This window comes from Cheilinus undulatus, linkage group 15 (assembly GCF_018320785.1).
Source record: "Cheilinus undulatus linkage group 15, ASM1832078v1, whole genome shotgun sequence".
NCBI lineage: Eukaryota > Metazoa > Chordata > Actinopteri > Labriformes > Labridae > Cheilinus > Cheilinus undulatus.
In genome coordinates, this window is record NC_054879.1 from 29,306,014 (window position 1) to 29,319,945 (window position 13,932).

General features: G+C 38.7%; 1 protein-coding gene across 1 annotated transcript in view; it reads left to right on the forward strand.

Annotated features, from left to right (window-relative positions):
- Nucleotides 1-13,932, forward strand: part of adcy5 (adenylate cyclase 5) — a 117,781-nt gene that overhangs the window by 75,507 nt on the left and 28,342 nt on the right. The window contains exons 4-5 of the mRNA XM_041806900.1: nt 2,460-2,571; nt 12,175-12,302. Of these exons, the coding sequence (XP_041662834.1) occupies nt 2,460-2,571; nt 12,175-12,302 (240 nt within the window). The remainder of the gene's footprint in view (nt 1-2,459; nt 2,572-12,174; nt 12,303-13,932) is intronic.

The following is a 13,932-nucleotide window of genomic DNA, read 5'->3' on the forward strand; positions in this document are numbered from 1 at the left end:
GTGCACCAAGCTTGATGCTATAAAGGAGGAGGCTGGGATGGAGGGGGTTAAGCTTTGCCAGCAGCAGTAGCGTGGTGCATCAGCATTAAAGAAAGCAGGGATTAGTGAGAAATATGTTGTAATTAAATACACTGTTGTTTTGAGAGAAAGAGCTGTGATTGGCTATGGGAGCTCGGAGGCAATTATTAGGACGTCACCACTATCTCTGCGGCTGAGTGTGAGTTCACAGGTTGTTGGGGGGCGGGCCAAAGAGTGTCAATCACTCTGCAACAGAGGCGCTCTGTGTGATTGTAGCGGTCTTTTGCTCATAGAAAAGAAAATAAGAAACAACTGTGGATTGGATTATGGATAATGAGTATGGATGTATCAAGAGGAGGACAATATGGACGGTCTCTCCTTCAGATAGAACTTAAGGTATGCATGTGATAATGTAAATAGAATAAAATAAAATGTACACATTAGTTTTAGGGAATAAAAGGGGATAAAAATGGTAAATCTAGTAAATGATGATGCAAAGATAAGGAGCAAATGTTCTCCTGTTGCTAGACATCAGGATTCACATTGTTAATGTCAGGTCAGGGTGTCAAACTAGACAATGATGTACGAAAAATTCTGACATGCTAGTCTTGTAGAATCGTGGTCATGAGGAATCGTAAGGAGTCTTGGACGCGTCGTTAATTATGTCACACTACAAAACGGGTTGCCGTTCCCGACTCTCAAAATCGGGCCCGAGTTTTGCAACGAGCTGCAACGTCGCAGTCGGGCTTAAATCTAGCTGAATTCGTGTAGTCTGAGCCAGCTTTTAGCTGCTGTATCACTTCTGACACTACAGAGTACCTGAAAGGACAAAGTAGCAATGTGAGTTTAAGTGTTAGGCCATTTGTACATAAAATTCTCAGACATGAAGTTGTGAAGCCTAATGTTAATGACATAATCATTTTAAATGATTAAAATCATGACATCTTAAACTGTGTTGCTGGTTTATTCATTCAGACTTCAAATGACATGAGTGACTTCTTGCACTGTGATTTCAGAAACATTTGTCTCTAGAATAAAGTCAAAGTGAAGGAGCTGGAGTCAGAATCACTTTGTTTTTTATCAGTCTTTTCCAGACTGACATTGTATGAAAGGCCTGTGGAATAAAGCTTGTAGGGCTTTTCTAGTTGTCTGACCACTCAGAGTGCTTTTTACACCACAGGTCACACTTACCCATTGACACCTATCCACTGATGGACAAGGCTATGTACAGTAGCCCATAAGTATTATCTAATCCCATTGGTTCACATTCACAAGCCACTGATGCTGCAGTGAGAGCAATATTGAGTTAAGTGTTAGACCCAAGGAGACGTCGACATGTGGGTGCAGCTGGGAGTTGAGCCGCCAATCATACCATTTCTAGACTCCTGACTCTACCACTGATCCCACCCACCCTTAATGAAATAAAGGTGTAATTGTAAATCTGCTGGGCTCATTTATATTGTACTCAGACTCATCCACTTGTGTTTTGATCATTCAGAATGCTAATGATATATGAGGTGTAAACAGAGCTGTGACCAGGGAGACCATGCTAAGCAGTATTAAGAGGAAAAGCACAAAAAGGCAGAGTCTCTCTGAGTCTGACATATGAAGTTTATCACATGCTTTCCCTCAGAGGAAGTGAGTGACCAGAGAATGAAAATGCTTATTGAGGAAAGAAATGCTGAGCGTGAGACTTCGTGACTTTGTATAAGGAGGGTTAAGATGCTGCATGGAACAAGTCCAGCCATTCAGGATCAGCTCTCTGGTTTTATTTATGAGGGTACATGAGGGCAACATGACTGTCTTCTACAGCAGAGGACACTTCTGCTGCCTTTGTCCTTGGCTCTCTCTGAGAGAAATACTCCATCCCTCTTAGATCATTCGTCCCTTTGCTGTACTGATGTTTAGAACATTTCAGGACAGACTTGATAGAGTTTGTGTTTTCAGACACTGGAGGACCAATGGACTGGGTTGTCTTATTTTACATTTTGTGGGTTGGTAAATACTCCCTATACCCAAATATATGTGCAAAAATACTGGAAAAGTTGTTTTTCTAGATAAATCCCCTTGAAAAATGGTGCTTTACCTAGCTCATGAGACACTTCGTACAGGTCGGACTGTTTGAAACCAGGCAGCAACTAAGGGTTCACCCTTGAGGTGATTGATCCCATGCCCAAGCACTCTTAGGCTCCAAAGTCCAGTTTGTTTAACTAGTGTGGGTGCTCTGTACTATGCTCCACAGTTTGCTTCCTTGGCCCTGGCAAGGATGGTATAGAGATTGGTTTGGCTTTTCTTCTGTGCTCTATAGTGTGCGTTCTATGGATCCTTTTTCTGCTGAAAAAGGATCTTCTTCTTCTTCCAATCTTTCACAGGAATTTAAAGAACTTTGTGATGAACAAAGTGTCTCAAACATTTTCTCTCTTTTCTTTGTGTTTCTGCAGCATCTTATTTGCAGACATCGAGGGTTTCACCAGTCTGGCCTCTCAGTGCACGGCTCAGGAGCTGGTGATGACTCTGAATGAACTCTTTGCCCGTTTTGACAAACTGGCCGCGGTAAGAATTCAATCACATTCACACACAAAGAGGTCTACAACTGTCTTCAAATTTTCATTTCCCATTTTCAGTCCAATTTCATTCACTTCATACCAAATAATAACTGTCTGTCACCTTCTTTGTAGATAAGATAAGATAGACTTTAATGTCTTCATAGGAAAATTTGTCTTGGACTCTTTCCCACAGTTACAAAGTCAATAACTACAGAAATACAATGCGTTCAAAATTATTTTGCAAATTAGAATTTAGACTTTCATTTTTTGTTTTCTGATGGATGGTATTGTGTCTCAGGGCTCTATGGATCACTGGAATCAATCTCAGACACCAGTGATACTTAGTTTGCCAGGTGAGCCCAATAAAGGAAACGTGCTTAAGAAGGACGTTCCACGTTATTAAGCAGGCCACAGGTTTAAAGCAATATGGGAAAGAAAAAGGATCTCTCTGCTGCTGAAAAGAGTCAAATAGTGCAATGCCTTGGACAAGGTCTGAAAACATTCGAGATTTCACGAAAACTTAAGTGTGGCCACCATGTCACAACAAGGCTGCGATGTCAGCAAGGAGGTGGAGGTGTCATGTTTCATGGGAAGAGAGCTGGTAGGCTCCTTTAGGGTCCCTGAAGGTGTAAAAAACGACTTCTATATTGAGTTTCTGACTGACCACTTTCTTCCATGGTACAAAAAGAAGAACTGTACCTTCCGTAGCTAAGTTATCTTCATGCATGACAATGCACCATCTCATGCTGCAAAGAATACCTCTGAGTCATTGGCTGCTATGGGCATAAAAGGAGAGAAACTCATGGTGTGGCCCCCATCCTCCCCTGACCTCAACCCTGTTGAGAACCTTTGGAGCATCTTCAAGCTAAAGATCTATGAGGGTGGGAGGCAGTTCACATCAAAACAGCAGCTCTGGGAGGCTATTCTGACATCTTGCAAATAAATTTAAGCACAAACTTTCCAAAGCTTGATGGATGCAAGAATTGTGAAGGTGATATCAAAGAAGATGTCCTATGTTCACATGTAACTTTGCCTGTTAAGATGTTTTTGATTGAAATAGCTTTTGATTTCAGTAAATATGACCTCCTAATGCTTCAAATTCAACAAATGACCATTTTCAGTTTTTTACAACCTATAAAATGTTTTTAAACTCTGCTGTGCTTAATCATTTGGTTAAGTGAATTTTGATTTTTTTTTTTTTAATAAATAGTTATCATTTGGAGGTTTGTTCAGTAAAATTTGAATTATGCTGTAATGGTTGATGACTTAAAAATTATACTGTTATTTGCATCGACTATTTAGGAAAATCAGAGAAAAATATCATTTGCATAATAATTTGGAACGCGGTGTAGAGATCATACAGAGCACATAACATTACATCCTGTAGTAGCAGCAAATCCATGTAAAAATTTTCCACGTGGCAAAACATCTGGCAGCAGTGGCATACTTGCATATTGCGCAACCTCTTGGCATGTCTTATATCTCCTGTTATTCAGAAATTTTATGACCATGGGCACAAATTGTTGTTTGTTTTGGTTTAGTCTGGTCCAAGGGACCCTTTTCTGACAATAGTCACAATTTAAAAAGCCAGATTATCATTCATCAGTATCAGTGTGGAGAACATATATCTGTGCATTATAACACTTCACCAGCTAACATCACACTACTGCTAAGAAAGGTGCTATTCAGCGTCCATAGATAACACTGGTAAACATTGGCGTGTGCAGGCAAGACCTTGTGTTACTTTGGGTGTGACTTATCATATCTGAAGTCTTGCTTCTAAACCTGATATGGTGATTAGATCTTTCTCACCATTTCACCCATATGTACCTAAAAGATGACAAATATGTTGCAGCCCTCAGTATTTGTGCTATTTAATGTGACTTACAGAGGGAAATGAGCTCTCAGAGAAGTAGTGCATGGTGATTTCAATAAGAACACTCATGAGCATGAATCAGAATAAACTCACAGTGGAGGAGCTGTGGGACTGAGCAGAATACATGATTACAGTAGCAGCCTGAACAATCAAAACAGTCACAGTGTATTGTTATAGGACAATAATTGCCTTGTTAACATTTGTAAATGTGAAATAATGAATGACACTGTTCGGCTGGTGGCTTGTTTCTCCTCATTTAATCCACTGCTGCATTAAAATGATATAGAATATTTACTTTTACAGCTAATAGACCTGTCATTATGATAAACATAAATTACAAAACACATTTGTGCCAATTTGGAACGTTTGAAATAGCTATTAGTGAAGTTATCCACGTTATTTTTATACTTCTCTTTGCCCCTTTTTTCATGGTTTATAGTTCTTTTTTGAGTTTAATAATCATATTTATGCTTCACAATCGACTAAGACACAGATTGTCTTAAGTATGAACAAAGATGTCGTCACTACAAGGTCGTTTCACACTAAATGATTTTCAGATCTTATTTGGTATAAAAAAAACGATTGTATACCACAGTCAGCAAACCAGTTTCTGGTAGTTCTGGCTTCACTGTGGGCAGGTACAGAGTCCTGCTGGAAAAGGAAACCTGTATCTCCATAAAGCCTCTCAGCAGATGAAAGCAGGAAGGTCTCTTAAATCTCCTGATAGACAGCTGACAGCTTTGACTCTGGACTCGATAAAGACCAGTGGACCAACAACAGCAGATGACATGGCACCTGAAACCATCACTGACTGTGGAAACTGAAAACTTCAGCCACCTTTGATTCTGTACCTCTTCAATCTTCCTCCAGACTCTGGGACCTTGATTTACAAATGAAAACCAAAAAAAGAAAAAAAAAAAAAAAAAGAGATGTTTTATCTGAAAACAGGACTTTGGACCACCAAGCAACAATCCAGTTCTTTTTCTCCTCAGCCCAGGTGAGACACCAGTGACACCTGTGGTTAGACACTAAGAACATGACACTTGTAGTCCTTTTCCTGGACCTGTTAGGCTCTTGATTCACTGACTCCAGCCTCAGTCCACTCCTTGTGAAGCTCCCCCAAGTTCTTGAATCTGCTTTGTTTGACAATCCTTTGAAGACTGAGCTCATCCCTGTAGCCTGTGCACCTTTTCTTACCACACTTTTCCCTTCAGTCAACTTTCCATGAATATGCTTTGATACAGCCTCTGAGAATAGCCTGCCCTTTTCGGGCAGGCTTATCGTCCTTGTGGAGGGTGTCAGTGATTGTCTTCTTGACAAGAGTGAAGTCAGCAGTGGAGGCTCAGGAAACTTTTGCAAAATTCACTTTTCCACAATGTTCCAGTATTTTGAGGTAGCAGAGTTTTACTTTTTGTGAGCTGTAAGCTGTAATCAACAAGATTAAAACAAAAAAAAAGAGAACAATTTCACTTGGAGATGAATCTTTATCATGGGGAAATTTAACTTTCTAGAGTAAATCATGGGAAACAACAAACTCTTAAATTATATTCTTATTCTTTGAGATGCATCTGTTTATAGAACATCACTGTAATCTAAGGTATAAAAGTGGGAGAAAGTTTTCTTTTTTTGCATTTAAAGAAAAACAGAGCCTGTTTCTGCAATAAAAACCCAGCAGCAGCTCTATTTTTTTTTACAAGTTGCTCATTATGAAGGTTAAACGACAACAAATCAGTCAAGAACCCAAGGTATTTACAAGACAACACAGACTCAATCACATCGCCCTGAGAAGTGGTTACAGAAGGAAGGTTCAGTCAGAGTTTGAAAACATAAATTTGGTTTCGTCAGGTTTCAAAGCTAATTTAAAGTCACACAGAGTGCCCTGAAAGTGTCAGGCCCTGACCCTGATGCTGTGTGGAAGCATAAATGACAGTGTCATTGGCATATAAATGAAAATTTGCTTAGGGAACAATAATGCTGTTGATATAAATTGTAAATGACAGCGGGGCCAAGACTGAGCCCTGGGGCACTCCATTTTAACTTGGCTATTTTGAGGTAAATCTCTCAGCCTGCTCACACTGCACTCTATTTGAATAAATGGTTTTTAACCAACAGACCAACTCTGTAAAACTAATACATCACATCGTGATAAAGTTCTATTCCCTCCCTCTGTTTTATAAACACTGATCTAGGTCATCATTTTAATACTTTAAATCCCAATGTTTTTGAAACGTTTATGTAAGTCATTTATCAATCTTTTTTCAACATTGTGTCAGCAGTATGTTTTGCTGCAAACATGAAGATTCTGCTGTTTTAAATCATTTTTATATGAACATAATTCTATAGACCAGCAAGTACAAAGGAGGCTCTTACAGATAAAGCTCTTCCTGCATGAGTAGAACTAAAGGAAATAAATCTGTCTTGTATCTCCTTCAACAGAAGGAGCTTTAGCTGCATGGTGAGATGGACCTTGAGGCGTGTTTTTAAACCAGCTCAACTGCCTGAATATTTAATGTGTTATTGAAACATGCTGATACTCTGTGTAATAAGCCATGACATAGTCCTGTTCTTTCAGGATTGGGATCAGTATAATGTTTATATCCATGCGGACAGACAAGCAGTGAGGCGCTGATCAAAAACATCAGAGAGAACACAAAGTTCAATGTTCTCCAACCACGGGAGGGAACACTGTCATTAAAAATGAATAGAGCTTTCAAAGTGAAGCTAAGCAACAGATTTAGAGCAGCCAGTAAGGAGATACTCAGTGAAAGACATTTTACAGCCAATAGTTAGACTTTGCTGCATCTGTGGTAACTGCAACTCATAAATGTATGAGATTTTCTTCATTAAAAACCTTTAGAAAATCACAGCATGTCATTGTCTGTAGCATTACCGTAGACTGTATATAAATATGGCCCACAGGCCTCAACCTCCTCCCATTGTACAAAGATGAAGCCAAAGTACCCTGTGAGGAATGCAAACATAAAGGGAACACCCAGATGAGCCACTGAAGTGACGTCATGACCCTCCAACTAATGAAAATCCACATTTAACTGAACAGTAAAACAGCAACGATCCCCCAGGTGGGTACAGTCCCTTAAGCACCCTTGTTTGAATTTTCATTTATTTCATTTTTGGTATTTTTATGTTTTCTGTTACAATTTCTTCTCTATTCTGATAATCAGCAGCACACAGTGCTGCAGGAGTCACATTCATGAACAAGAAACTTTTCAGAAGACTTGAATAGAAATCACTGTGTGTCTTCTAACGCAAGAAGCATTTGGGGTACAAAGTAATACATTAATGCAGTGGTTCTAAACTGGTCTGGCATCAGAACCCATCACTATCACTTTATAATTAATCACAATTTTTAAAAAGATTCAAATCACACAACTATACGATATGGACAAAAGTATTCAACCACACCTGTTAATTGTTGAATTTTGGTGTTTCAGTCAGACCCGTTGCCACAGGTGTATAAAATCAAGCACTTAGCCATGGAGTCTACATTCATACATATTTGTGATACAGAATGGATCGTTCTGAAAACTCAGTGCGTGGCACTGTGATGGATGCCACCTTTGCAATAAGACAATTTGGGAAATTTCACCCCTGCTGGATATTCCACAGTCAGCTGTAAGTGATTTTATAGGAGAGTGGAATTGTTTAGGACCAACAGTAACTCAGCCATGAAGCAGAAGACCAGGTAAAGTCACACAGTGGGTTCTGCTAAAGTGCATGGTGCTTGTGAGTCACCAACACTTTGCTAATTCTAGTGATGAAGAGTTCTGAACCTCCTCTGGTATTAACGTTAGCATAAAAACTGTGCGGCGGGAGCTTCATGGAATGGGTTGCACGCAAGCCTCACATCATCAAGTTCAATGCCAAGCGTCTGATGTAGTGCTGTAAAGCACATCGACACTGGACTGTGGAGCAGTGGAAATGTGTCCTGTGGAGAGACAAATCCTGCTTCTCTGTTTGGCAGTCAGATAATCGAGTCTGGGTTTGGCAGAGGGCAGGAGAATTTTTCCTGCCTGACTGCTTTATGCCAACTTTGAGTTCTTTGGTGGAGGGATAATGGTATACAGCTTTTTTCAGGGTTTAGGCTAGGCCCCTTATCTCCAGTGCAGGCCAGTCTTAATACTTCAGCATACCGAGACATTTTAAGCAATGCTATGCTTCCAGCTTTGTGGCAACAGTTTAGGGAAGGCCCTTTTCTATTCCAACATGACTGTGCCCCAGTGCACAAAGGAAGAACTAGACATGGTTTGATGAATTCGATGTGGAAGAACTTGACTGGCCAGTACAGAGCCCTGGTCTCAACCCAATCGATCACCTTTGAAATTAGCTGGGATTGGAGTTTGTGTGCCAGGCTTTCCTGTCCAACTCGAGTGCCTGACCTCATGAATGCTCAACAGAATGAATGGCGACGAATTCCCACAGAAACACTTTAAAACGTTGTGGAAAGCCTTCCAAGAATAGCTGAGGTTGTTATAGCTGCAAAAGGGGCCAACTCCATATTAAAGTACATGTACGTATTTGATTGCAGTGCCGTTCCAGTCCTTCTTGGTGTAATGGTCAGATGACCAAATACTTTTGTCCATGTGGTGTTTGTCACCAGGTTGAGGCTTAGATATGTATAACACTTTCGGTGTGCTTTTCAAAGGGGATGTTTATTCAGTTATTCAAATCACTCACAAAGCTTTTAAGGTCTTTTTCTAGATGCCTGCTCAACTTGATTTACATAGAACATGTCATAAAACACAAAGTATGGTTGTACATGTTACTTGAATAATTTGAAACATCAGATTTAGTCTACTGTTGTGGGATCTTCCTCCCTCTTTGACTCCTCCCACAGGCAGTTGCATTTGGATGTTGGATAAACTTCAGTTTTTGTTATAAATAAGATTTCTAAGAAATAAGATGGATAGGTTTTCTAAAAGCTGAATATCCAAATCCAAGATAAACCACCTCTGCACAGGCATTGCAAACAGCCAGTCAAAAATAGAGAGATTAATATTTAAATTATGTGTTTTCATTATAATTCAGCTGAACATACAGCCCTGAAATTATTCCTTTTGGTATTTATAAAACCAAGAAATAGTAGTTTATTACAGTAATTTTTGGCCAAGTGCCAACAGGATGCAGGGACTAGTATTAAAGGGTCTTCATGCAGACAGAAGAAAGACAGCTGTAAAAGAAATATCATGCAATGCTAATGTGAGTTTAACACAATCATAAACACAGAGAAGCACCAAAATATCTCCTTCATATCTGCCATGGTTTCCTGCAGACAGACATGTGTTCATACAACAGCTCTAATATCTGAATCACAGCCTCATAAACGACACATTCATGAATATTGATGTTTTTTCTCATCCTCAGCAGCATCATTGTTTGTGCAGCTAATGCCCGTTGTATGTCATTTGTTTATGAAAGGTGAATTGATGTGCTGATCAATATTTATGAGTCAGACAGGGATAATGGTGTTATAAAGCAGCAGCGTTGCTACTGACACTTTAATGTCAATGCCAGGTCTACCTGGTATCTGTTGACACACTGTTAAAAAGGATAAGCTGTCTCAAAATAATCAGTGAACAAGTTGCAGATTTTTTTTATTTAAACCTTGATGTAGGCTCCAAATAATTAATCCTAGTGAATGATATACATATACATTGCATGTAAAAAATATACACAACACTGTTAAAATGACACGTTTGTGATGTAAAACTGAGGTCAAGATAAATCAGTGGAGAACTTTAATGTTACCTATGAAAAAGCAAAATATTTCAGGAGGAACTGATGAAAAATGAAAGATAAAGTTCTGGTTTCATAAATATCTACACCCGGTAGTGCTGGGCAATTAATCAAAATGTAGATTAAATCACAATAGGGTCTCCTGCTTTTCCTGAATCGCAGAAGGTGCAATATTTCTTTAACCTTAAATGTGGGTCAAAATACCAGTGTAATACTTTGTTGCTGCCGAAATGTTGTGCCCTATACATCATGCAATCATTAAAGAGTTTTTTTTTAATAGTTTTTTTTTTTAATCTCACTTTCCTTATTTTTACATGATTTTCTTAAATAGAATGAGAATGGCATATAAATGATAATCCCCTTCAATACAACATTTCATATTGAATTTGTAATATAAGTCAAATTATCACGGTTTGATATTTTTCAAATGTGTTCAGCCCTAATTAATCTATCTTAAACTGTGTTGGTTCTAGAATGATTGTGAGTTGAAAAGCACATAAAATGAAGAACTTAAAAAATAATCTCATACCAGATAGCAATGTTTAAAAAAACCTCCACAATTAGATCATTTTCCCCAAGTACCAAGTTTTCCTGATATTTTGAAATCCCTTTTAAGTATTCTAACTAATGCTCTAACTCAGGGGTTCCCAAACTTTTCAGCCTGTGACCCCCCGAAAAATGGTGCAAAGATCAGGGACCCTCATCTTGAGAAGGAAAGAGCATACGATATTGCACAAAGCATCATGTACAAAAAGTAGGTTTTAGGTCATTTTTATAACTTTTACTTGCATTTTACCACAAATAGCAATGAATAACTACATTAATTATAACTCGTTTTAACATTTTTAGGATAATAGACCACATTTATTATTGTAAATCATATGAAATTTCTCCTAGTTTTATGGAAAGCATCTCGAAACCCCCTGGGGGTCACGACTCCCACTTTGGGATCCACTGATCTATCTTGTAAAACCATACAATCCCAATAAATATGTCAGTTTTGTAACCTAACAATATCAAGTTCTCTCAACAAATGATAATCTGTTTATAACAAGTAATATTAAGTTTTCAGAATAAATATTACCAAATGTTTTGAACACATAGTTTCAAGATTTCTGATTACATGATATCAGGTTTTCCTAACATTAAAATCAAGTGTTAACTACAAATGTCATCAAATAACATTGAGTTCTGCTGCACTTGTGTCATATGATAATCCCTAATATCATTCATAGGAAACTTTGAGTGAAAAAATCATTATGATTATAGATTTTTTAAGATGTCTTATCTTCATGTTGGCACCCAAGGCCCAAAGAGTTTTTTAAAACTAAAAACAATTCATGCACCTTGTTCACTCATTGTTTTAAGTTGAGGCAACTGAGCAGTTTTAACAGTGCTCCTGCTCAAACAGTCTGTACATGCTAACGTGATCACACACAACAGAAATCCTCCCTGTGCTCTTCAAACAGAGACTCTTTCTGTTTTCTTCAGAGCCATGTGCTAGAGAGGCTCTCAGGTGGCTTTCATGAGACACAGTTTTCTCTCGGGCTCTGGAAATAAATACACAAACTAACACACAAGCAAAAGCACACACAAATGTGTGTCATACTATGGTGGTCCTGCTGCTCGCCGGGAGGTCTTCAAGTCCTAAAAATAATGTGCAAACGAAATGCCAAGATACAGCGATCAAAAAACCTGCTTTTGGGACCGTTCCTGTTGCTTTTTTCAAGCTGTGCAGCATTTTAAATGTTTTTTTATAAGACATATTCACAACTTTTTCTTAATTTTAATTTTTATTGGCTCATAAACTTTGACATAGGACGATCTAACTGGAGCTCTCTGCGGACAGGATAAGTGTTACTTTGGATCTATATCCTTCCATTTTTCAGCACATAGGGCTCCACACAGGTAACTCTAATCCTATTTATGTGCTGGTGATTTTGCTTCATGTGTTGTTATTTTTTTGTATTTTTTTTGCAGGAGAACCACTGTCTGAGGATAAAGATCCTAGGAGACTGCTACTACTGTGTGTCTGGGCTGCCAGAGGCGCGGGCCGACCACGCCCACTGCTGTGTGGAGATGGGGCTGGACATGATAGAGGCCATCTCGTAAGTTGCCATTCATAGCCTAACCTGTGTACACAGTCGGCATTTAGTGCTTACAATGCTCACACACATGGCTACACTGACTTTGTATTGAAATTGAGTGCTGCCAGCACGCCAAATGCACTACTCTTAGATAAATGGCTGAATATGTAGAATGCTAATGGAAATCCTTGTTTCCAGAATAGCAGAACATTACGTGAAAAAGATCAGATACCTCAGTAGATAAACTGATGATTTTGTGCAGCTGTGGTTACACTCCATGGCAGTAATGACCTTCTCAAAATCACATTAAATGCAGTAATAGTTTTCTGTCATATATAAAAAAAGCTGTAGTGCTCCTGCTGTACTCATATATTTGTTATCTCCTGTGAATGAATACAAAGCCAAACTGACATACAGCATCAATCATTACTTTGCTCAGAGGTTCAGGTTGCATTTAAAGGCTCAAGGCTGGCATTGATTTTGTAAAAAAAACATGACAAGTCTGTTTTTCACTCTACAACTAGCTCCTAGAATCCTTTTCTAATATGCCTTTGTAGAAGAGAAGGACAGTGGATAGAGTCAGAAACAGGGAGGATGGATTGGGAAAGGAGCCACAGGTTGGTCTTGAGCCCAGGCTGAACATAATACATAGCTGTGACTTAACTCCCAGGCCATCTGCATCCAACTACACACTACAGTAACTATGAAAACTATTGACCCCTTATATGTTTTACCCTTTATTGATTTTATAAATGAACCATTGTCAATATAATTTGGCTTTTTTGACCAAAAAAAAAAAAAAAGTTTAATGTCAAAGTGAAAACTGATTTCATATGTAATGTAAATAAATGACTAGATAAATACACCTTAGGCTGCAATCTCAGTACTCAGTCTGTGCTGATTGGTCTTAGTCAGACTTGCACATCTAGACACTTCAATTTTACTCCATTCTTCTTTGCAGATCAGGAACAGCTGCAAGATCTTTCAACATGCCACTCTCCGATTAAACTTGACTGGTTAAGAACCCAGGCAACAGTTGTTGTATGCAGAGTCTCTCCCATCTCAGCTGCTGAAGCTTGTAACTCCTTCAGAGTAGTCATAGGTGTCTTGGTGGCCTCTCTCTCACTGGCCTCCTTCTAGCACAGTCACTCAGTTAGTTAGGATGGCCTGATCTATGCAGATTTACACATGTGCCATATTCCTTCCATTCCTTGATGATGGATTTAACTGAACTCTGGGGGACGTTCAGTGCCTTGGCATTTTTTTTTTTTATCTATCCCCTAACTTGTACTGTCCAATAACATTTCTCTGAGATTCTCGGAGTGTTCTTTTGTCTTCATGGTGTAATGGGTGCCAGGAATACTGATAAACCAGTGATTGGACCTTCCAGACACAGGTTTCTTTATACTGCAATCACTTGAGATGCATTGACTGCACTAAGGTGATCCCTATTTCACTAACTGTGAGACTATCAGCATCAACCGTTTGGACATCTGTTGAATTAGGTCAGTCACTATATAGGAGGTGAATGTTTATACAGTCACTTATTTTACATAACATATTTTTTAACCAACATTACTTTCTAGAAATCACTTTACACTTTGACATAAAAGAGTTATTTTGTAATTTATTTTTGTCAAAAAGCCACATT